Raw genomic sequence first — 20531 nt, 5'->3', positions numbered from 1 at the left:
ATACCACTGTGTAGAAACTCTGATTGAAGTTAGAGTCCAACAGATGGGACTTCAATTAAGCCTGCAATTCAGTTTAGCATCAGCTTTTCAACAAACAAAAAATATTGCTAATCTTTCATATATAATTGGTTTTATTCTAATTTTTAAGGTCGGCAATTCAGTTCACTGTCAGATTTTCAACAAACCTTAAAATATACTCCACATCTATCATACATGATTGGTATAACCCCAGTTTTTAAAGCCAGCAATGCAGTTTAGCGTCAGCTTTTTAAATCAATTTGATCTATATAGCCCAAAATCACAATCACATTGCCTCAGTGAGCTTTACAATCTGTACAGTGAACGATATCTTCTGTCCTTCGACCCTTCCTAATCTTATATATATGATTTGTATTATTTCATATCTTGGAGCCAGTGATTCAGTTTAGCGCCTGCTTTTCAACAAACCTTAAAGTATTTCACATTTCTCATACATGATTGGTATTATTCTCATTTTAAAGTCAGCAGTGCAGTTAAGCATCAGCTTTTCCACAGCCGCAGTTTCTTTGTTTCTTTGTCATTCAGAATAAGCCCGTATAGATACGTAGACAAAACAGACCACAACATACATTTCTTTCTACAGGTTTACTGCTTTGAGTTTGACAACATAGACCAGGCAAGACACATTTCATACAGTGCTGTGCTACGTCATAAATCCAGGTTGGCCTTTCAAACAGTCCTATAGCTTGAAACAGGAGTATCTCTGTTTACTGCTCCATGGCCCTGCAGTAAGTCTCATCATGGACGGTGGGGACCATCTTGTCTGGATTGACTCCGATAGAGGACAGGATGCCGTGCAGCATCTCCACAGTCTCCTCATTCAGGGTGGGCTCTCTGCTCAGGATCCAGGAAAACTCCATGCGGAAGAGGCCGAAGTCGGTGCAGCCGTAGACCAGAGAGTGACCCTCGTAATCGGAGGAGAGCACCCAATAAGGACCAGGGGGAGATGGTACTGGAAAGACAAGTATGAGAGTCAAAGCAGTGGGAATATTCAGCACACAGCTGCTTATAAACACTGAACTTGAATGTTAGACTATGTTTGTAATGAGTTAGACTTCTTTACTATCATCGAAGGAGACCTCAAGCTTGCCAGGCTCAGCGGGGTTCTTGGTCCTGGCAGAGCCGACGATAGAGTTGATAGTTCCATCATCACTAAAAAAAGAAAAAATCAGGAAAGACTTCTAATCAAGACAGTCGTGTTTATCCTTTCACATACAGTCACATGTTTGAAGTTCCACCGAATCGTTTATTGCAAGTGAGATAGCGAGTGAGTAACTGTAGTTCAAAAGACATTATGACTTTAAGTACTACTTCTTTAAAAACAAGTATATTCAAACCATCAAATCAAACATTTTTGACATTTATGCCACATGAACTCACAGCAGCTCTCTGTTGAGGACTCCGATGACACCAGGACTCTTCGGGCTGTAGGTTGCGGTGCCGCACTCGCCTTTCTGGAAGGCTGTTGGCAGCTTCATGATCTCATACCACTTACCAACGTACTGCAGAGGAAACACAGGATTTCACTCATAAAAACAACGAATGTGCTGGACATTTAATAATTTCACACTTTGGGATTGTAGGATGAGCCTGCCGCCATCACAAAGCATCAGTTTTTGATGAGTTGGGACTGAGACTCAAAAATCAACTTTTCTTACAAATAGCACCTTTAAATCTCATACTGTATATGACATTAATTTGTAGCAAAGGAAATATAAGAAAAAAAAGTTAGTATTCACCCTGGTAGAATCAAAGTTTGCCTGAACAGCAGGTTTGGGACATTTGCCGAACTTCAGGAACTGAGCGCTGGCTGCCAGAGCGCACAGCAAAGTCAAGGAAATCACCTGCATGGCCTTCATCTTCTCACCACCCTGCAGAGGACGAAACAGCATGATTATTAAAACAATCAGCTTTACGTCAGGAGGTTGGTCCTGAACTGAAATAAAGAGGAGGAGTGATGGCTGCAGTCTGCTCACCTGAATGTAATCAGAGGTACTACCTGTGTGAAGGACATTCAAGGGTCTTTTATACATCTGAGGACCTACAGCCTCATCATTGATCACAATCTTCAGCCCCTCCTCTGTGTTTACATGTAGAAGTATGATGAGGAGGAGGAGGGAGTGAGAGAGTTGGCACCTGTTCAAATGACAAACAGGCTTCTTTCCAGTCTCATCTTTTGCAAAAGGAATCAAGGCTAAAAACCAGCACGATGAATATATAAAAAAATTACAAGTACGATAAATAATAAACACCAACAACATCCAAAGATTGCAATAAAGATCAAATATATTTTCTTCCCCCCCCCCCCCCCCCCAAGTGCTCTGATAGACAGTAAACTAGTATCACAGCAGCCAGTTCGTACGGCCATGCTGATATTCTTTGAACCATGAAGACATACATTTTTCATTTTGTGGGCTGAGGAGGCCACATTTCTCTTCTTGGGTTTGTCTGACTTTAAAATTAGTAGCTGCTTATTTGCATGGCTTAAATATTTAAAATGTGTATGCATGAATGAATGATCACCCTGAGTTTAAATCTTCATTTAGTGATTTAAAGAAATACCTTGTCCTTACTCGCTCACTTTTAGAAAAGAGGATCAACATCTCTCTCATGTCTGTATGTTAAATATAAAGCTACAGCTAGCTCCCAGCTGGTTTAGCTTTTGCTTAGCATAAAGACTGAAATGGGGGGAAACAGTTAGCCTTGCTCTGTGTCTAAAGCTAACCAAATCCTTCTTCCAGCACCGCTAAAGCTCTCTAAACATTTAATCCATCCAAAAAAGGCAAGAGGGACTTCTGTATTTTGCTGCTGGACAAACATGAGAGTGGCGACGATCACTTGGAATTCAATACCACTGTCATGTAATGCTACAGCTAGCAGCAAGCTTGATTAGCATTAGCTTACAGACTGGAAACAGGGGTAAACAGTTAGCCTGGCGGTGTGTCTAAAGCTAACAAAATCCATCTGCCAGCACCTTAAAAGCTCACTAAAAGTTGCTTCTAGCTTCTTGCTAAGCAGCAGCCCGACACATAGCCAACCATAAAATGGTTACAGTAATGGTTTTGTTCAAATTACATGAATATGAGCCGACTTTCTCATCAGAAAGCTTGGTGAGACAGCAGCAAAGCAAGAGACCAGTGTTTGAAACCACATTAAGTTTCAGACCTCGTTTCAGCCAACAGGGAGATGCTGGGACATTTCCCAGCTGTGTTTGTAGCAACAAAATCAGGTATTTCAAGGCAAAATATGATCTTTTTCTGATCCTAACCAACTGGTTGCTGTGCCTGAACATAACCAGACCAAAACACAGCGCTGCCACATTAAATTGATATATCCAACATATCCATGGTTTGCAGAAATGCACAGTGCCTGCGTTTATTGAGTAGGCGTGTATTTTTCTTTAGGATTTTTGAAGTTGAACAGCTGTAACACTTGCTTTTACCAAGAAGGACACCACAGAAGACATTATGTTTTTCATTAATAGCAACAAGCAACATACAGACTTCACCTCACCGTCGTCCGATCATAAGAATGGTGTCAGGTGAACATTAGCTGCACCTCACTGCTTTTATAGACCTCAGCTTCTCCTCTCAGAGCTTTCTAAAGCACACACAGGTGTAAAGAAAGATTAATTAGGCACAGGTGCATGTGTTTTTCTTGATACACCGACTCCCTCAGCTGCTCGCTCTGCCTCTGGATACACTTTAAATCCCAGGCTTGCTTTTTACAGAGAGCCGTGAGGGCTTTGGAAACCACTTGCAGTGGAAATGGAAAGCGGTGCTCTGGAGGAGACGGAGAAAACATAATCAGATAAATGGCTGCACGACACAAAATGCTCATTAAAAACATTCAACATTTAGACCTCATTATAAACAGGAATAGAGTCATTACTGGTCAGAACTGCTGCATAGTGTGATAAACAACTGGTTCACTTGTTGAATTTTAATTAGCTCACTATCACTTTCAGTGCATTACATGAATCCCCATTTCTGTAGCGCTTGGCCTGCTTATAGAAAATAAAAATGTTGTCTCTTAATAATGCAAGTTTGTTTTCATACAGCGGTTGCACGGTAAAAAATATGTTTATCTCATAAGATGAAAAGTGTTTTTCAAAGCTTAATCCAAAACACTTAGAGGCAGATGTGCCCTCTGATTTAAAGCCAGTGTTTTAGTTTGTCAGAGATAAAAAGATCAACCATTTATTCCTGGGGGTTAAAGCCAGTTGAATAGAAACAAAGATGTATTTTAACACAATTGCACAGAGGGATGAATGTGCTGTTAGTGAAGTCTGTAGTCGTAATTGATTCTGAATTGTTGACCTAACTGCTAACACCATTACACTAACAAGCTCACCAAGCTTACAATGCTTATATACTGATGTTAAGCAGGCACAATGTTTGTTGTGTTCATCATAGTTCATGGCAACCATCCAACAGTTGTTGAGAAATTCATGGTGGCGCTGGAGGAAAAGTCTGAGGATAATCAGACTCACAGATTCGTCCTGTGAGGATCATGAATGTTTTTATCAAGTGTAACAGGAATCCATCTAATAAATGTTATTAGACCTCAGCCTAAATTCCTTTGATGCTAAACAACACTCACGTAATCTTCTGTCAAAATCAGGTGCGTTAATCTTGGCCGCAACTCAATCTGCACCTGAACTGAATTGTTTTGGATGAATGGAAAGTCAATGAAGGTCGTTCGGTGGTCGTATCGATCCTCAGTGGATCATGTTGTCGCACTCGGGTGGGTTTTCACCTGAGAAATGACCTCTGACCCTCCAATGTGACACATTCCCAGGCATGTTTGAACAAAACCGTGAAAATAAAGGCAACAGGATTGTTATCTTTGTTAAAGGATAACCACCGACTGTATCAGCTTAGCCAAACACTCACCTGCAGCCAATGTGGTGATAACACTAACTAAACGCTTTAGTACCTATTTAAACATACCGTACTGTACTTCATAGAATGCATATTTATTATTCTGAAGGAAGAAATGTCAGATACTACGTTTGTTACTGTCTGAGTCATAGGTGTACTCAGCGAGCTGTGCCTGTGGTCAGTATTCAATCTAATTATAAGCAGGTCTGTCAGTTCCAGTCAGGTTGGAAGTCTGCGTTTCTGTGTTTCACATCCAAAAGACTGAAAGAAGCAACTTCAAGGCAGTTATTTCACCTCGCTTTGCTCTTTTTTTTCACTCTGGTGAGCAAATCAAGGTCAACAAAAATGCCTTGAAGAGCGTTTTCTCTAATTTCTTCTAATCTTTTGGACACCAGGCAGGTTTTTTTTTTTCTAACATGAAAAATGTCAGAGAGATTTTAAGATCATTCTCCCCGAGAGATGCTAATCACACAGCCTTGTTTGTGAAAACATGTAAATAATAGATATGTATTCTTTATGCCTGAGGCCTTGATGATTGACGGGCTGCGTACCTTCTTTGCATGTTGTTCTCCATCTCTGTAAATTTCCTGTTATCTTCCTCCTGTTTGACAAAGTGCTAGTTTAGGTTGTACATCTTCAATTTGAAGTCAGACAACAGCAACAGCATCCTGAAGGAGGACAGACCTGTTTGTTTTTAACTTCTTCCAGTATAAATCAATCCAATGCAATAAAGAAAACACGCTTTTCACATCGAGTTGTTGTTTAGATGGTGAGAATGGTGTTGATTCTCTCAGAGCTTGTCATGCTGTTGTTTGTGGTTTTGTTGTGTTAGTCTGTATTTCATCAAAAAAAAATAACCATATAATTTCTTCTCAACTATACAATCACTCATTTTTCAGCGAGAAAAACCGTCATTTTGACTAAAAATACAGTGAATCAATTTCAATTTAGCTGAAAGCTCACAGGTGGTGTTGTGAGCTCTGTTGTACGTCAGCAGCAGGAAATATTCTCAAACTTTGTGTGTGTTACAGCACATGTCATTTTCACCTACACATGTTTAACCTTCAGCGTAAGTGTGTGTTGTGTGCACAGGTGCCAGGAGCCCCAGCGTGACCCCATGTGTGGTGACTTGTGAGTCTTTCCTATAGCTGTTACATAATCCTGTCAATCATATATGTAACTGCAGCACATCCTTTAACGCAAAAAGCAAACTGCTCTCATACTCTGCTTTGTCTTTTGGATCTTCTAATTCTTCCAATTCAACTTCCAATCTGACTTTTCCCACTTTTGTCATGGCAGGACAAACAATGGTGTCACTTAAAGGTGCACTATGTAGTTTTGGAGAAGAAGGGAAAGATCTTCAAACTCAGAATTAATGAGGTACTAATACAAACTCAGAAATATTTGTTTTTTCCATAACTGAATAAACAAGCTGTTCTCAGAGGAAAACAAGGTCCCCAGAACACTTCTTGAAGCTACAAAGGTGGCATGGTGAGTTTGACAGAGTAGCTAATATGGCAAATGTGAATGGATGAAGCTTCCTAGCAGCTACAGAAGAAGATATTTTCTTCAGGATTTGGTAGAAAACCCAACAGAGCTCATAGAGGGAACATATTTCACTCAGATTCATCACTTGGACAGAGACCCAAATCCAAATAAATGCCGGTGTTGCTCTTCATCTGCTGGGTGTGTAAAAAATGATTTTTTTACCGACTCATTAGCCTTTATCGACTTTATAAAGTAATAACATGAGCTGCCCCCCTGTGACCAAATCACTCAATTAATGCAGGTTAAGGAATAGCACCTTTGCCTTTCTTCTTTTTTAAAATCCCAAATCCAATTTTTCTCAGGATTAAAAGAGCAGTGCGGCCTCACAAGGCTACTAATGTCAGGATAAGCTGTTCAGGTGTGGGTGTGGGCACCAGGGTGTAGGTGTAGCCGGGTGTTTCCTGACAGGTGGGTCGGCGTGTCCACAGAAAAAGGAGGCTTTCCCACAGACTGACTGCTGTCTGATTTAAGAATGGGGCACATGAGCAGTGATGGAGGCCATGGATGAAAAAAAAAGAAAAGAAAAACACAGAAAAGAGCGCCATCTAGAGAAACATCGAAGCACTGAGCATGTGTTGACTTTTCTCTGGAGGTGAAGTGAAACACAAAACTGTAAAGACTGAAAGACAATAAAACAGAAAGCCTGGTTGAATCTTCCCTCCACATGACTCTGGAAGCCAAAACTAAACGTTTCACGCGTGTTATCACAAGTATTGGGACAGATTTTACTGAGACGCTCGCGGCTCACTCACTCAGTCTCTGCATTGTTATGTTCTCCTTTAATATTCCTTCGCCTTTTGATACTTTTGACTGAGTAGGCCAGTGTGGTTGCTTCTTTCCTTGATCATACTGACCAGCCAGGCTCATTGCCTCCGCTTCAACCAGGCAGGCTTTGATGTATCCGGGCACAGCTAACAAGTCATTCCTCTCTGAAGCGTATTAGCTGGAAATGGAGCCTTTTGATCTCTCTCTTGTTTAATTTAACCTTGTTGGTAGCTGTGGGGCTTTGTCTGAAAGCAGACAGCATTTAATGGTATTTGCATTTAATTGACAGTGTTTGGTGCAAAGCGTTTTGAGTGTCAAGCAGCTGTTGTGCACTGCACCAGAACATCTCACATATTTAAATGTCAGGCTATTGACTAAAAAAAAAACTCATATATAAATAGTTTATACTCTATTTTTTTTAAAATCCTGCAGTGGATTGGCTCATATTTTTGAAAATCTGGTTTTGTGTGTATGTTGCTGCATGTGTTTTGAACTTTAATGAATCACAGCCAGTTTTTCAAATGGATGAGCACTGATCATGTACCAGCTTACTTTATTTATCTACATGAGGATGTAATCAACAATAGCCAGGGGCAGGGTTAAACGTTCAAAAACATTTTGATGATCTTTTTAAGAATACTGTTCAAACTATTCACTATTCTACTAGCCATCGAATTCAAAGCTTTAATTCATTTCAGTTCAATTTGTAAAAAAAAAAGAAAAGAAAAACCATCCATCTCCAGAAACATGCCACACGCATCAGCACTTGGTAAACACTTGATTTAGTGAAAATGATGCTCCTGGACTGGCTCCTGCAGTCTGTTATAGCGGACTTGGCTTCTGTTTCTAGCAGATTTGTCAGCATGATGACTGACAGGATGAGAGTCAGCAGTCAGACTGGCCCAACACCAACACAGAGCGACGGCGAGGAGGGATTCTGCTCACAGCACTGACAGAAACGTGTCGAACGAAGGTGGAAATATGTGAGGATGTGAATCATAGATGACTCAGAGTTATCAACGCCAGTGTTGGTCGAAATTTATTTCTTTTACCTTCCTTTATTTAACTTCAGAGGGATATAACAGAGGGGCACATGCTTCTCTTTCACTCTCTCCACCTGCTGCAGGTCCATGGAGCGAAACTTTCTGGTCACAAACTCACTTCTCACCTTTCCTGACGATGGTGCTTGATTAATAGTCAAAGGATCACCAGGAATGGATGTTTGCACCAAATTACATGCTCATGGGTTATAAAAAATGATCCTAGAGATGGATTAATAAAGTATGCCTCCTGCTTTTTTATTCAGACAACATTATCAAAGTCATTAAAGGTCCACTTTGTCAGAAAGTTGATTCTGACGTTCTGGGCTGGTTGGTCAGACCCGAGACTTAATATCAAATCAGTCAATCAACTGCCTTACAGATTCATTGTTGGGTTACTATGAATATCTGTGCAAAACTTCATGGCAATAGTTGTTGAGGTATTTCAGTCTGGTCCAAAGTGGAGGACCAACAGACCGACACCACCTTCTCCAGAACCACGCCTTGTTGCCTGCAGAGGTCAGAGTCTGGACTTGTCAAATGTGGAAGTAAACTACAGTGATGTGACTCGACAGAATATAATTAAATCAGGTCAAATCTAATTCATTTTGTGAATCCCTTTGTCTAACCAAGACTAAGTGGGGCAATTTCTTATTTAAACTTCAAAATAACATTAAAAATGGCGTCTATCTGTCGCTCTGTGTGTGAGGACAATGTGCATCTTTGCAACCTGAGATTGAAGAAATCCTCAGATATATAAAGAAAAACACTTCCCCACCCTTCTACAAGGCAGCAGAACATCTAGATTGTTTTATAACATTCCTCCTGGTATGTCCCCCATGACTCCACTTTACTAATAGTTTACTTCATGTCTGAAATAAAGCTGGCTCCACACAAAGACACCATTGATGACACTGAGTCGCAGTGCTGCAAAACCTCGCAGAGAGCAACGTCTCTAATTCAAATACCAGGATTTGTCTGAGGGAGAGAACGTATATCTGACCCACAGAGGTGAGGTAATATATTTTCTTAACGTATATAAAAAAGCTTTTAGGACTTTTTGTGAGGATTAATCTCATTAAACAGCCTAAATTGATGATGTATTTTCATGTGTTTAACTAAATTGTGTATGAAATGTAAAGTTAATATCTTGTTTTCTTCACATAATGCAGATTAAATGATTTTGCATATGTTCAGTCAGTGACTCATTTGTATGTTTTGGATGACAGTCTCTTGCAGCTAACGAAGGCTCGTCTCCATCATGAAGTTATCTTTTATTCTGGTGTTTGCGTTCATCCTCCCGATCGTCAGGGCTCAGGTGCCCCACTGGGGACCATGTCCAGAGCCAGCTGTTCAACCGGCCTTCACCCTTAAACAAGTACGAGCGTCTTTGTTCTGAATATGATGAATAAATAAACAGGCAGAGCAAAGGTGGCATCCAGTGATGTGTTGGGACTGAACAGCTGTCCTTTTTCTCCTTGTTGCATTTTAAAAAGAGAAAAATAGACTAAAAACTGTCAACTTCTTTTGGTCATCAGATTTTATTTTTATGAATGCATCAAAACTGTCGGATGTGTCGGGTTATATTTGATTCTTATCCATAGAAAATACCAGTTTATAATTAAGTTACTTATCATCATCTCAACATCGTTCAAAGGAACAGCTGAACCCAAAATGAAAATCAAGTCATTATCTTCTAACCTTCATGGCAATGGAAAATCGGGTGGAGTTTTGTCGTCCACAAAACATTTCTAGGGCTTCGCAGCAAAACAGTTGCAGCATTCTCCAACAACTGGAGAGGATGGGGCGTTTTAAATGTAAAAAGACAATTAAAAAAAAACATGAAATGGCTCCATACAGCTTTTCCTCTAATCCAATTCTCCTGAAGCCCTGAGATCCCAAACTGATTTGAGCTGTCTAGCTTGTACACCCGCTTCAGATGAGGCGTGCGCTAACGCTTTTAGCTTAGCAGCTACAGTGAAGATTTTGGTTAAAGAACGTTGTAAATAACATCTTTTCAAATCAGTATGGCACATCGAGGCTTCTGGAGACTCGGATCACGCCAGACGAGCTGTATGGAGCCGTGTCATGTTTTTAACATTTTAAAACACACTCCCAGTTGTTGATGAGAATGCTGCCCAGTGTGAAGCCCCAGAAATGTTTTGTGGACTACAAAACATGAGCCGCCATTCCATCGGCATGAGGGGAACTGTTCCTTTAATAATGATCTGAGAGTAAAACATGAATTTATAACACATTATAATGCAGTTATAAGCTAAAATTCATGTTTAATAATGTGTTTTTGTCAACAAATGAAACTCCTTTTGTCCGTACACGTAATTGGAGACTGGTGTATAAACAGATAATGAATGATAATGTAGTAAAATGCAGTTGTACGTTACTATGGTACATTAACAAACATGTGAAATGCCATTATATGTGCCTCCCAAGTCATTATAGTGAGTTATAAACCTCAAAGTTGTAATTAAGTAAATGTGCTCAGGACACCTGTCGTACATTTTACTGGCTCCAATGAATTATGTTGATTTATTCATCCTCTCTACTGACTTTTCTGAATTGCCTTTGAACTCGTGTGTGTTTTTGCCCTCACAGTTCATGGGGAGATGGTTTGAAATTGCCAAACTGCCAGCGCAGTTTGAGAAGGGCCGGTGCATCGAAACCAATTTCAGCTTGACGACAGAAAACTCCATTCGAGTGGTCAGCTCTGAAATACTGTGAGTCCTATCTGCAATTTCTCTGAGTAAATGTGCAAGCACGAGGTCATTTTTGCATGGTTTGTATTTCACTTAATCCAACATGAAATTTAACTGTCTGGAATGACACAGAAAAGGAGACCTGAGGAAAATCGAAGGGACCGGAGTCATTGAGGATCTGAAGAATCCTGCCAAACTGGGAATAAGTTATTCCTACGGTGAGCCAGACATTTATACAGCTGCCACTGTAATGTGTTGGAAAGTTACTCTTCACCTTAATGAACCTCATTATAGACGGATCACTACTCTTCCTGTGTCAGATCAAGAGAAAACACTGTAGGTAATCTTATTTTGTGCCCCACAGTCCTGCCCTACACCCCTTACTGGATCCTGTCCACTGATTACGTCAACTCGGCCCTGGTGTATTCCTGCACGGACGTCCTGAGGCTCTTCCACGTCGACTTCGCCTGGATCCTGGGCCGGACACGAACCCTGCCAGACTCCACCATCGAGAAGGCCAAGGACATCTTTGCCGGCAACAACATCGACGTGAGCCGGATGATTCCCAGCAGGCAGGAGGGCTGTGACAAAACTCTCTGAGCATCAGTAGTGCAACACAAGATGGTGCTGTTGTTGACAGGAGGGAAAAGGATGATTCATCATCATCTGAGACACATTTGACAAATATTTCATGGTGATTTTGACGAGAAGGTTAGACCCAACTCAGTTACCCAGTTGTGTGTAGAAAGGAGTTTTTCAAGCCAATAAAAATGTTTGCAGCACAAAATAACTACATGCCTCCACTGTTCATATAGTATAACCACCTTTTTATTTAACACACCATCACTGAGTTGTAATACTACAAGCTAAGAGTGATGTCTGCACAGTTTGAACCATTAAAGCTGTTCATGTAATCATGGAGAACAATGTTTGCTGTTTCATTTGCTGTAAAGAAAAAAGAAATAAAAATTATAATTGAATCAAATGGTACCAAGTAAACCGGAAGATAAAACTGATTATAACACAAACTGGAGACATAAAGCATCAAATTAGGGTCAATAAAAGTCAATGGGATTAACTTCATGTGATCTTCTTTGATTCTGTAGCTGCGTGTTTTTAATGAAATTAGACTGTATGAACATTAACGTGCCTCAGGATTTCTACAGATGCTGCGATGCAAACATATGATCCCTATGAAAGGCATCTCACCTCACCTGTAGAACATTTTAAACTAAGGACTACAAATAAGTGTCATCAAATTACTGAGATGTGTACAGCTTTATATCAATAACAACAACAACATATCAATGTTTAGTATGTCATGGACAAAAGGTGGTATCATGTAGTATGAAACATGTATTGGAGTGGTCATTATAATGTAAGAAAGAAAGAAATGTTGCATTGAAGGTGTGAAGTATATAAACAATAAACTTCAAGACATGCAGGCTAATCAATAGGAGGCCGCTGGCCACATCTGGCCCAATAAATAAGTGTATGGAAATAAATAGGGGGGGAATGCAAATGATAAATAATACAGAAATAAATACCTCACTAAACTAATAAATTAAAAAATGAATACATTAACAAATGAAATGGGCACAAGAACAATAATGAACAAGAACAAAAAAAAGAACAATGACCATTCTTCAAATTAATTTAAACTCAGAGAAAACTAACTTAACATGTTAAATATTAATATGTTCGTGTATTATATGAATGATAATACAAATTCATTCATGAACTCGATGCGGAACCTTTGTGTCTCGACTCCACTTTCACGTCGGATTTATTTTCACACGGTACCACACTAAGCTTGGCTGTGTAGCTCTGGTGTAGCATCCTTAGCTGAGAATTTGATGATAATCTGACTGTAAGACCTCGTGGTTTTGTTTATCCATGCCACTCAAGGATCAGTCCAACTCGACCGCCATGAAACCAGCAGTGGATGAAATGTTTCCGGAGGGCGCGGGACCGTACGTTGATCTGGACGAGGTCTGTTAGCTAATGCGCTTAGCAGGCTAACTCATTAGCTTAGTTACGTGTGTAAACAATTAACGCTATGCAGTCTTCGTTTCAACTTACAGCCTTTACAGCCTTCCTTCAAAGTTAAATGGCCATGACAAGGTTAATGAATTTCTTCACACTAATGCTAATTTAACACTTAGCGTTAACGGTAGCTAAGTAGCTAGCTAACATTTATTTACTAGTAAGTTAACTGACGTTCCGTAAGCTACGTACTGTCTAATGTCCATCAGTGACCAACCCAGACATTAAATGGTAACATATAACAGTATATATGTATAAAACTAACAATAGTACACAAGTGTGAACGTGGAGCAAAATATGATATGATGAAAATAAAAAAAAGTTCAACCAAAAGCTGTCTGCTGGGTGGGATGATAAAAAAGTGTTGATTATAAAATGGGGTTCAGCGTTTTCTAGTTTCAGGCTCTCCTTGCAAATGTATGTTTGACCACAATTGAATTATAATTGCAAACATATCTAAACAGACTGTTGGTAAGCTTCTGTCTGTCTGTCTGTCTTGGGTTAAATATGTTCCTCTCTGAGCTGCATGTTTGTTGTCTGGCAGGCTGGGGGAAGCACAGGACTGCTGATGGACCTGGCTGCTAATGAAAAAGCTGTTCATTCAGACTTCTTCAATGGTAAAGATTTCTTCATATACATTCAGATATAAAAATAGTTGAAGCTCACATGAAATATGGAGGAATTTAGTTGGCTTCTGCAGAGATTGTATATAACACTTGTCTTACTTGTACAGTAACCTGAAAGGAAATATAACTCTTTTTAAAAAGGACTAGGGCGGTGAATATACTATATTCTTGTCCAACACATATATACATGGGTCTGTGATTGGATTTAAAAAAAGATACAGACATTGGTAAAAATCTGATTCAATTTTATTGAAGATTGATTTTCAATTGATCTCAGATTTAACTGATATCGAAATCATAATGATTTATTTTTGATGAAGGTAAAATGTGTGACAAAACAGCATTATAATAAAGTGCTGAAGTGCTACAAATCTTGTTCTCCAGATGTCAGAAAACATGTTTCTTTGGTACAAACCTCAGCAAATGTCACATCATCATAATTTTAATCAATCCTTTTAGTGAAATGAACATTTGTGATGCAAAAATGACCATTCCAACCAATTATGAATCATATCGAAAATATCAAAATAATCACAACATGACTTTTATTTACCATATAGAAATGCACCACATCCCCAGGGATTAATACACAGGGCAACATTTGAGGCATTCCCCAAAGATACATTTACTGAAAAGCTGTCGAGTTGCTGCATATCCAGCGTTTCTGCAAAGCTTGGAGATGAAAAAGCTTATTACTCCAGTTATTGTCTGCATCTGGATGGAGTTAGGGGCCAGTAGCTGCTCATGCTAACGCTGTGACTGGCCTCATTTTGATTGTTCCTTGTACTGAAATTTACCATAAGTGCTGCATTCTTCTCTTTGGACACCATAAACTGACAAAGATTGGCTGTGCCAGTGGTTATTATGTTGTGGATCCTAGAATTTCTCTGTCGAGTTGTTTTTTCCCCCCCTAAAATTAGCACTTACAAACTTGGCAGATTGTATACAATGGAGTCTGACATTTTTGTTTGGGTGGAATTTTTTTCTCAGGAAAGAAATGTTTTGAAGTAGGTTTTTGATTGGAGGGACTTAACGGGAGACACACAAACCCTGACATATAAACAAAAGACCAAAGAGACTAAATTGTTTTTATCTCTGAGTCTTGTATCGACTTTCAGAAAAGTTTCAATCACCCCTCTAGATATCTAGTCTCTTAGAAACAGAGCCTTACAAGGCTTTTTGGCTGTATGTCAGTATCAATGTAAATTGATTTTGCTACCCAGGTAATCTGAAGCGAAGTGAGGAGGAGTCAGTCATCTTCAAATTGTAAATTGTCAGTCAGGGCACACTGAATCAATTAGCACATAACGTTATTTCACCTCTGGGCGTCAGGGGCGATGTTGGCGCCACAGCAGGAAATCTCTTTACTGCCCCCCAAAACATTCCTTGTGCCCCCGCCCCCCTTTTACAAACTGTGTTTTATAATGTAGTGTGATCTCTGTCCCGAGGCGCAGCTACATCAAACAGCCACAACTTCTTGCCATATGCGACACAGATTCCACGCAGACTTCTCAGCAGGAGCTCGGTGGATGTGCTTTGTATGAGGCTCATTTAGGGTGGCAGGCTTTATTCCCTTTACGGTAGAGATGTGCACCACTCAACTGTCTCTAGGCTTACTGAACTCAGCTCCCGAATCCCCTGGCCTACATCTTTAAAAGGGATTTTAAATGTTCATTCAGTGAAACAATCAGTGACACGCTGGCTCAGTTCTTCCACTGTCACAAAAGTAAAACTGCTGTGCTAATTTGTGTGATTTCACACTGCTCAGGAATGTTTAGGCTGAAGCAGATCTGTGGAAAAGAAACTTTACAGTGTTGAATTTTTAATGATTTGGTTATTTTACGAAGCTTTTTCTTACAAGGATGATATTAAACTCCAGTATTATTAAGCTGTTACTGCAAGTAAAACACAAGTTAACCTCTTTGAAAATGTTTGTGTAGTATCACGTGTATAAATGATTAAAATAACGTATGAACACTACAGTCTCACATTCTTAACCACTGTCGATTATAATCTGTCGCATTGATGCTCATATTTATTCATCAGTCCTGTTCAGTTAACTGGACATCTGAAGATTTTAGAGTTAATGTGGGTTGACAGTGTGCAGAAACTACAGACTGAACATCTAGTTGAAAAATGTTAAATGGTCCGGTGCGCTGATTCTTTAGTTTTCATATTGAAAGAAATTAAATTTCAGTCATCTTCTATTCACCCCCATGCTGATGGCAAGTCGGGTGAAGTTTTGTACTTTACAAATCATTTTTGGAGTTTTTTTGCACTTAAATGGCATCTCAATACTGAAATGCATCAGGGATATTTTAGACAGAAAGATGCTTCCGACTTTGTGGCAACGTTTTGGGAAATTCTTGGCAAACAAAAAGGTTTACATATTAGTATCAGGCAAATGATGTTATAGCAGCAAATTAATGCAAAGAATCCCGACAGCTTGCAGTTACAACCCAACAGAAGGTATTTTGTCACCTGAGCGTACCTGTCTTTCATTGTAGGTAATGTGTTTTGTTTTTTGTGTGAAGGCTTTAATTAGAGTCAAAATGTTGTTTTTCTGTCACGTGCCGTCTGATTTCTATGTTCTGTGTGTGATGACACCTTAGAAAACAGCAGTCTGCCGCAGGAGGACCTGTAGATAACAACCTGCAGTCTGCACACAGTGTACTCAATGTAGACTGGATGCTGACAGGAAAATCACTCAAAATATCATTTTAGTTTCAGTTTTGGGCTCTGCCTTCCTCAGCGTGCGTCTGTGATTTATCTTATCTACTTAAATGTGAATGCCTGACTGGTAGCACACTGAACGATTTCAAGAGATTTGCTATAAAGACAGCGAGTAGAGCCTGTTTCTTTCATTGGTTTGCATTCTGGCATTTATTTGTTTAAGTCAGGGCTCCACTATATGGTTAAAAAAAATCATGTTGCTATTATTTTGACCGATATTGTGTGAAATAAGTGTGAAATTACACTGAAATTTTCACTTTCACTGAAAAAACTATAATATCATGATGATTGTCGAGGTCTGTACCACATAAACATGTTTTCTTACATCAGGAGAACAAGATTTAGAGACCAGGACCACAGTAGTTTATTATAATGCTGTTTTGTCACACATTTTTACCTTTTACTATCAATAAATTCTATGATTTTTGGATATTGCACTTGGCTGTATTGCATTTTTGGTAATATTTCACTTATTTGTGCAGCTCTAATTCAAATAATAAGAAGAAAATTGACAAAAGTTTCAGCTTCTCAGTTGTGAAGGTCAATAAAAAAAAAGAAGGGCAAATTAATCCCGAATGACAATAATCATCACTTGCAGTCCTTGGTTTTATTTGACAAGGATAACACTCGGCTACAACTAATGATTATTTTTATTCACTATTATGTCTTTGATCAGTTGAAGAGTAGTTTCAGCAAACATCCAGTCAGGTTTGCAGGTCCTTTAAAGTCTTTAAAAAGTCTTAAATTTGAATTTGTGAGGTCTTAATTGCCTCAAACATATTATCCAATTCATTTGTCAAAATGCAAATCTGGTGCGTTTCCGTAAACTGTTTTGAGTGAATGAACGAGGCTACATAGAAGCCTAATTTCGTCAGAGGATGATGGGTGTAGGCTACGTGGCTGCCTCCCTCACGCCTGGTGTTGAAGAATACACAGGCTAGGGGTAAACAAACCAGGGGACAAAATAGAGAGAGGTCGTCAGGAAGTACGGCTAATGTCTCTTGCAAAGTGTAGATGAACTAAACTCGTACATATACTTAATCACCTATACTTACCTGCAATTCTTGAATTAAAAAAAAGATCTTAAAGGTCTTAAAAAGCGTTAAATGTAAGTGTCTGGTTCACTGGAGTGAGGTTTAAATGTAAGTTGAAAGCGGGGATGTGGCACATATTCCCATACATGTTCATACAGTTCTCCTGCTGACCTCTGACCTCACAAACTGTCAGCCCCACAGGAAGGGCACTCAGCAGACTCTGCCTTCCTAGATCCTTTTACTTTTATAACCCTGCAGCCCTTTAACCCTCCAAACTATAACGCTGCTTTATGAGAAAACGCCTGGCTTGCAGAAACATTTGAAATACGGCATTCATTGTCCTGCCGTTATGTAACTTTAGTGTAATAAGTGTGTTTTTGTCTTCCTTCCACAGATTTTGAGGATCTGTTTGACGATGATGACATCCAGTGACAGACTAACGTGTCTTCAGGGGAATGATGGATGACACCCGCACAGCTCAACACCTTCTTTTTCCCTTAACATTTTTGTTTTAGTGGAAAGCAAACCAACCATTTACTGTCTAATGACATACAATTTCCTTTCATAGTCGTCCTAGTTTCAGGCTTTTTTAAAACATCCTTGAAAAGTCGTCACCGGCTCCAGATGTTGTGAGATGCTTAAGATCCCAAGGATTCCTTCATATGTGGTATGTTAAAATTATGAGCTTGCGTCGTGCTCGGGTCTTCGACTGCTTCTGAACAGGATTGCAGGTTTCAGTGTGCCGGAGAACACCTGTTAGGAGTGTAATTATACATATGATGGGCAGAGGCTCCATATGCTGTCGCCCTTAAACATGCTGCTGCAGATGGCATATGATAAACGATGGTCTGCTACGATGGTTTAAATTATTTTGTATGACAGTGTGATAGTCACATATGTTCTGTGTGTGCTGTTATGTCATGGATTTGTACATTTGTAAAGTAGTGATGCATCCACAGCTGTATTTTTGTGACGGATTGTATATGTGACACAGGTCAAAAATCAATACATAGCATTTTGTATTTATGAAGCAGTGAGTGTGTGTCTCTTCATTCACTGTATTTAAATATTAATCATTTTATTTAAAGAGCAGTTTTGTAGATCCTCCAAAACATTTTACAGAAACTAGATAAGTTAAAAAGGATTTTTAAGACGGATATTGTCAACATTGCTACAATGTTGCTACATGTATATTTTTTTGACAGCATAGTATGCAAAGAGTGATAATTCAGTATCTTCTGTCACATATGAGTGTGTTTACGTGTGCCCTGGTATCATGTTCATGATTGGGTTTTTGTAAAACATCTCCTGGTTTCAGCTTCTGTCAGAATCATGAATAAAACATGAATAATGAGGGTTAAAACTGGGAGTCAAGTGGGCGTGCAAGGACACTTACTTTGTACTTCCTAACACTGAGCATCAGTTTAATTTCATCTCTCTTCCAGAGCTTTAGATCACACGACAAAATGAACTTTTCAGCTCAGAATTTCTGTGTTTTCTGTTTTTTTTGTCGATCCATTTCCATTTTCATGGAAAAAAATGTTTTGCAAGGATAATCTTTCTAAGTTTTGTAATTTTGTTTTCATCAGTGAAAATGTGGAAAAAAATGAGAAGATTTTTTTTTTCTGTGCGTGGAACCGAGTGAAAAACTTTTTTCATTAGAAATTAATTAAGTTCAGACAAAGAAAACAGATCACTGAAAAAAAAATGAATAAAAAAATCTCACTTGCCCCTCAGGGCTTCCGTAGAGTTGCCATATATTGTGATCTTTATCTCATAAAGACAGAGTTGATAGTTAATAAGGTTAATTAAGATGATTTAATTATCCCTTCATGGCTAAATCCTAAAACTACAGGGTGTATTTCAGTTTTTTCCAGGAATATGAAATGCAGAATGTAAATGCTAGAGGGTCATTCAGCAGTCAGAGCATGCATGATCAACTCCAATCCTGCAGCCTGTGTACAGAGTAAGATATGGTAACTTTTGGAGAAGATCTTTTTAAACAGAAACCAAGAAAGAATATGAGAGATAAGAATATGAAAGAGCCAGGACAGTTTCTGCTGTGAAATGTTGTGACTGCTCTGGGCATCTGACACCGTCAGCCTGAGAGTAAACAGCGCACAGACTGGTGTGTGTGTCCACAGATTACATCAGTACAGTCAAAATAAAAGCTCGCTTCAAAATGTGTACTGAACATGTGAGACAAGCCGAGGTTCTGCACTGCAACGTACGGGCCTGGTACTTTTCAGCCTCAGTTTGTCAGTCAGGAATGTAGGTTTTGTCATTTCCGAAAGCATTTACTTTATAATGAGGGACTCTTCAGCATCAGCACCAACGAGACTGCTGATCTGAAGGTCAACAATATTTCCAGCTTTGTGAAACAGCATATTGGGGTTTTTATTACTATTCAGCACAAGTTGGAGACTGATAAGAGGCTTCTGAAGAGCACAAAATGCAAACTGCAGGATTTTAACAGCCCTCCGTACAGAATCAGCAAAACAGAGAAATGTGCCGTCAGCACAGAAATGTCCAACAGTTGTGTACAAGACAAAGGTATTAATTACACTCAGAAACCAGCAGTACACACGTAGTAGTATCTGAATGGGATTAGCAATGTCATTAGTTTTGCATGGATTTTCATCCAAACCAAAACATTTTAATTGAAAATTTCTACTAATGGTGACACAAGATGAGTTTATTTCATGATAATATAAATGATTGTTGATTGAGATATCTCACTTTGAACCACACATGTAAGTGTCGGGGGTGAAAAAGTCAACATCAAGAAAAGAAAAGGTAAACCAAAGTCCGTCATTTGATATTTCAGTTTGGACCGAAGTCGTGCAACAACCAACCGCTGCATCCACAGAGCCACAGAGCCGTAGTGTGGCTAAAAAAAACCCAAGCAAAGAATCATTGTATGTTATTCTGACAGTTCAGTCAATGTTTGTGAACATCAACATTCACTCAAAGCGACAAGCCACAATCCCCCTGTCAGACTCCAGCTTGAGATTGAATTCAAACACTTATCTACTGACAAAGGATGGAAGATCTGAAAGGTTTCAAAACTATGTACATAAACCTTATTTGATGTAAACACTGA

The 20531-nt window shown here is 39.2% G+C and overlaps 3 protein-coding genes across 6 annotated transcripts; 2 read left to right on the top strand and 1 right to left on the bottom strand.

The window, feature by feature from the left end:
* Window positions 1-609: 609 nt before the first annotated feature.
* On the bottom strand, window positions 610-3658 carry LOC311266425 (apolipoprotein D-like). 3 transcript variants are annotated; one of them, XM_084368776.1, is made up of 6 exons: window positions 3553-3658; window positions 2016-2175; window positions 1779-1910; window positions 1420-1541; window positions 1103-1191; window positions 610-991 (listed from the first exon to the last, which is right to left on the bottom strand). In XM_084368776.1, the coding sequence occupies exons 1-6, from the start codon at window positions 3564-3566 to the stop codon at window positions 747-749; spliced, it is 762 nt and encodes a 253-aa protein (XP_084224902.1). In that variant the 5' UTR covers window positions 3567-3658; the 3' UTR covers window positions 610-746. The 3 variants fall into 3 exon arrangements, with proteins under 3 accessions (XP_084224902.1, XP_084224903.1, XP_084224904.1); XM_084368777.1 differs by having other exon boundaries at window positions 3539-3631; XM_084368778.1 differs by having other exon boundaries at window positions 3548-3630.
* Window positions 3659-9213: 5555 nt separating this feature from the next.
* On the top strand, window positions 9214-12061 carry apoda.1 (apolipoprotein Da, duplicate 1). 2 transcript variants are annotated; one of them, XM_084368563.1, is made up of 5 exons: window positions 9214-9286; window positions 9505-9653; window positions 10889-11010; window positions 11122-11207; window positions 11354-12061. In XM_084368563.1, the coding sequence occupies exons 2-5, from the start codon at window positions 9537-9539 to the stop codon at window positions 11587-11589; spliced, it is 561 nt and encodes a 186-aa protein (XP_084224689.1). In that variant the 5' UTR covers window positions 9214-9286; window positions 9505-9536; the 3' UTR covers window positions 11590-12061. The 2 variants fall into 2 exon arrangements, with proteins under 2 accessions (XP_084224689.1, XP_084224690.1); XM_084368564.1 differs by having other exon boundaries at window positions 9247-9291.
* A 699-nt stretch (window positions 12062-12760) lies between these two features.
* LOC311266420 (COP9 signalosome complex subunit 9) lies at window positions 12761-20531 on the top strand. The gene is made up of 3 exons (XM_084368770.1): window positions 12761-12981; window positions 13580-13652; window positions 17823-20531. The coding sequence occupies exons 1-3, from the start codon at window positions 12886-12888 to the stop codon at window positions 17858-17860; spliced, it is 207 nt and encodes a 68-aa protein (XP_084224896.1). The 5' UTR covers window positions 12761-12885; the 3' UTR covers window positions 17861-20531.

The sequence above is a fragment of the Pagrus pagrus genome, assembly GCF_965226575.1.
Source record: "Pagrus pagrus genome assembly, chromosome: 12".
Classification (NCBI taxonomy): Eukaryota; Metazoa; Chordata; class Actinopteri; order Spariformes; family Sparidae; genus Pagrus; species Pagrus pagrus.
The sequence above is the reverse complement of the archived record's forward strand: the minus strand, read 5'-3'. Positions and strand labels throughout refer to the sequence as shown.

What these genes read in the sequence shown, in the direction of transcription:
- apoda.1 (XM_084368563.1), top strand. Translation starts at nt 9,537, where the DNA reads ATGAAGTTATCTTTTATTCTGGTGTTTGCGTTCATCCTCCCGATCGTC. An exon ending in CGGCCTTCACCCTTAAACAA is followed by an intron (nt 9,654 to 10,888) that starts GTACGAGCGTCT and finishes TTGCCCTCACAG; the next exon opens with TTCATGGGGAGATGGTTTGA. An exon ending in GGGAATAAGTTATTCCTACG is followed by an intron (nt 11,208 to 11,353) that starts GTGAGCCAGACA and finishes TGTGCCCCACAG; the next exon opens with TCCTGCCCTACACCCCTTAC.
- LOC311266420 (XM_084368770.1), top strand. Translation starts at nt 12,886, where the DNA reads ATGCCACTCAAGGATCAGTCCAACTCGACCGCCATGAAACCAGCAGTG. An exon ending in CGTACGTTGATCTGGACGAG is followed by an intron (nt 12,982 to 13,579) that starts GTCTGTTAGCTA and finishes GTTGTCTGGCAG; the next exon opens with GCTGGGGGAAGCACAGGACT. An exon ending in TCATTCAGACTTCTTCAATG is followed by an intron (nt 13,653 to 17,822) that starts GTAAAGATTTCT and finishes TTCCTTCCACAG; the next exon opens with ATTTTGAGGATCTGTTTGAC.
- LOC311266425 (XM_084368776.1), bottom strand. An exon ending in GTCCTCAACAGAGAGCTGCT is followed by an intron (nt 1,192 to 1,419) that starts GTGAGTTCATGT and finishes TTCTTTTTTTAG; the next exon opens with TGATGATGGAACTATCAACT. An exon ending in TGAGGTCTCCTTCGATGATA is followed by an intron (nt 992 to 1,102) that starts GTAAAGAAGTCT and finishes TTGTCTTTCCAG; the next exon opens with TACCATCTCCCCCTGGTCCT.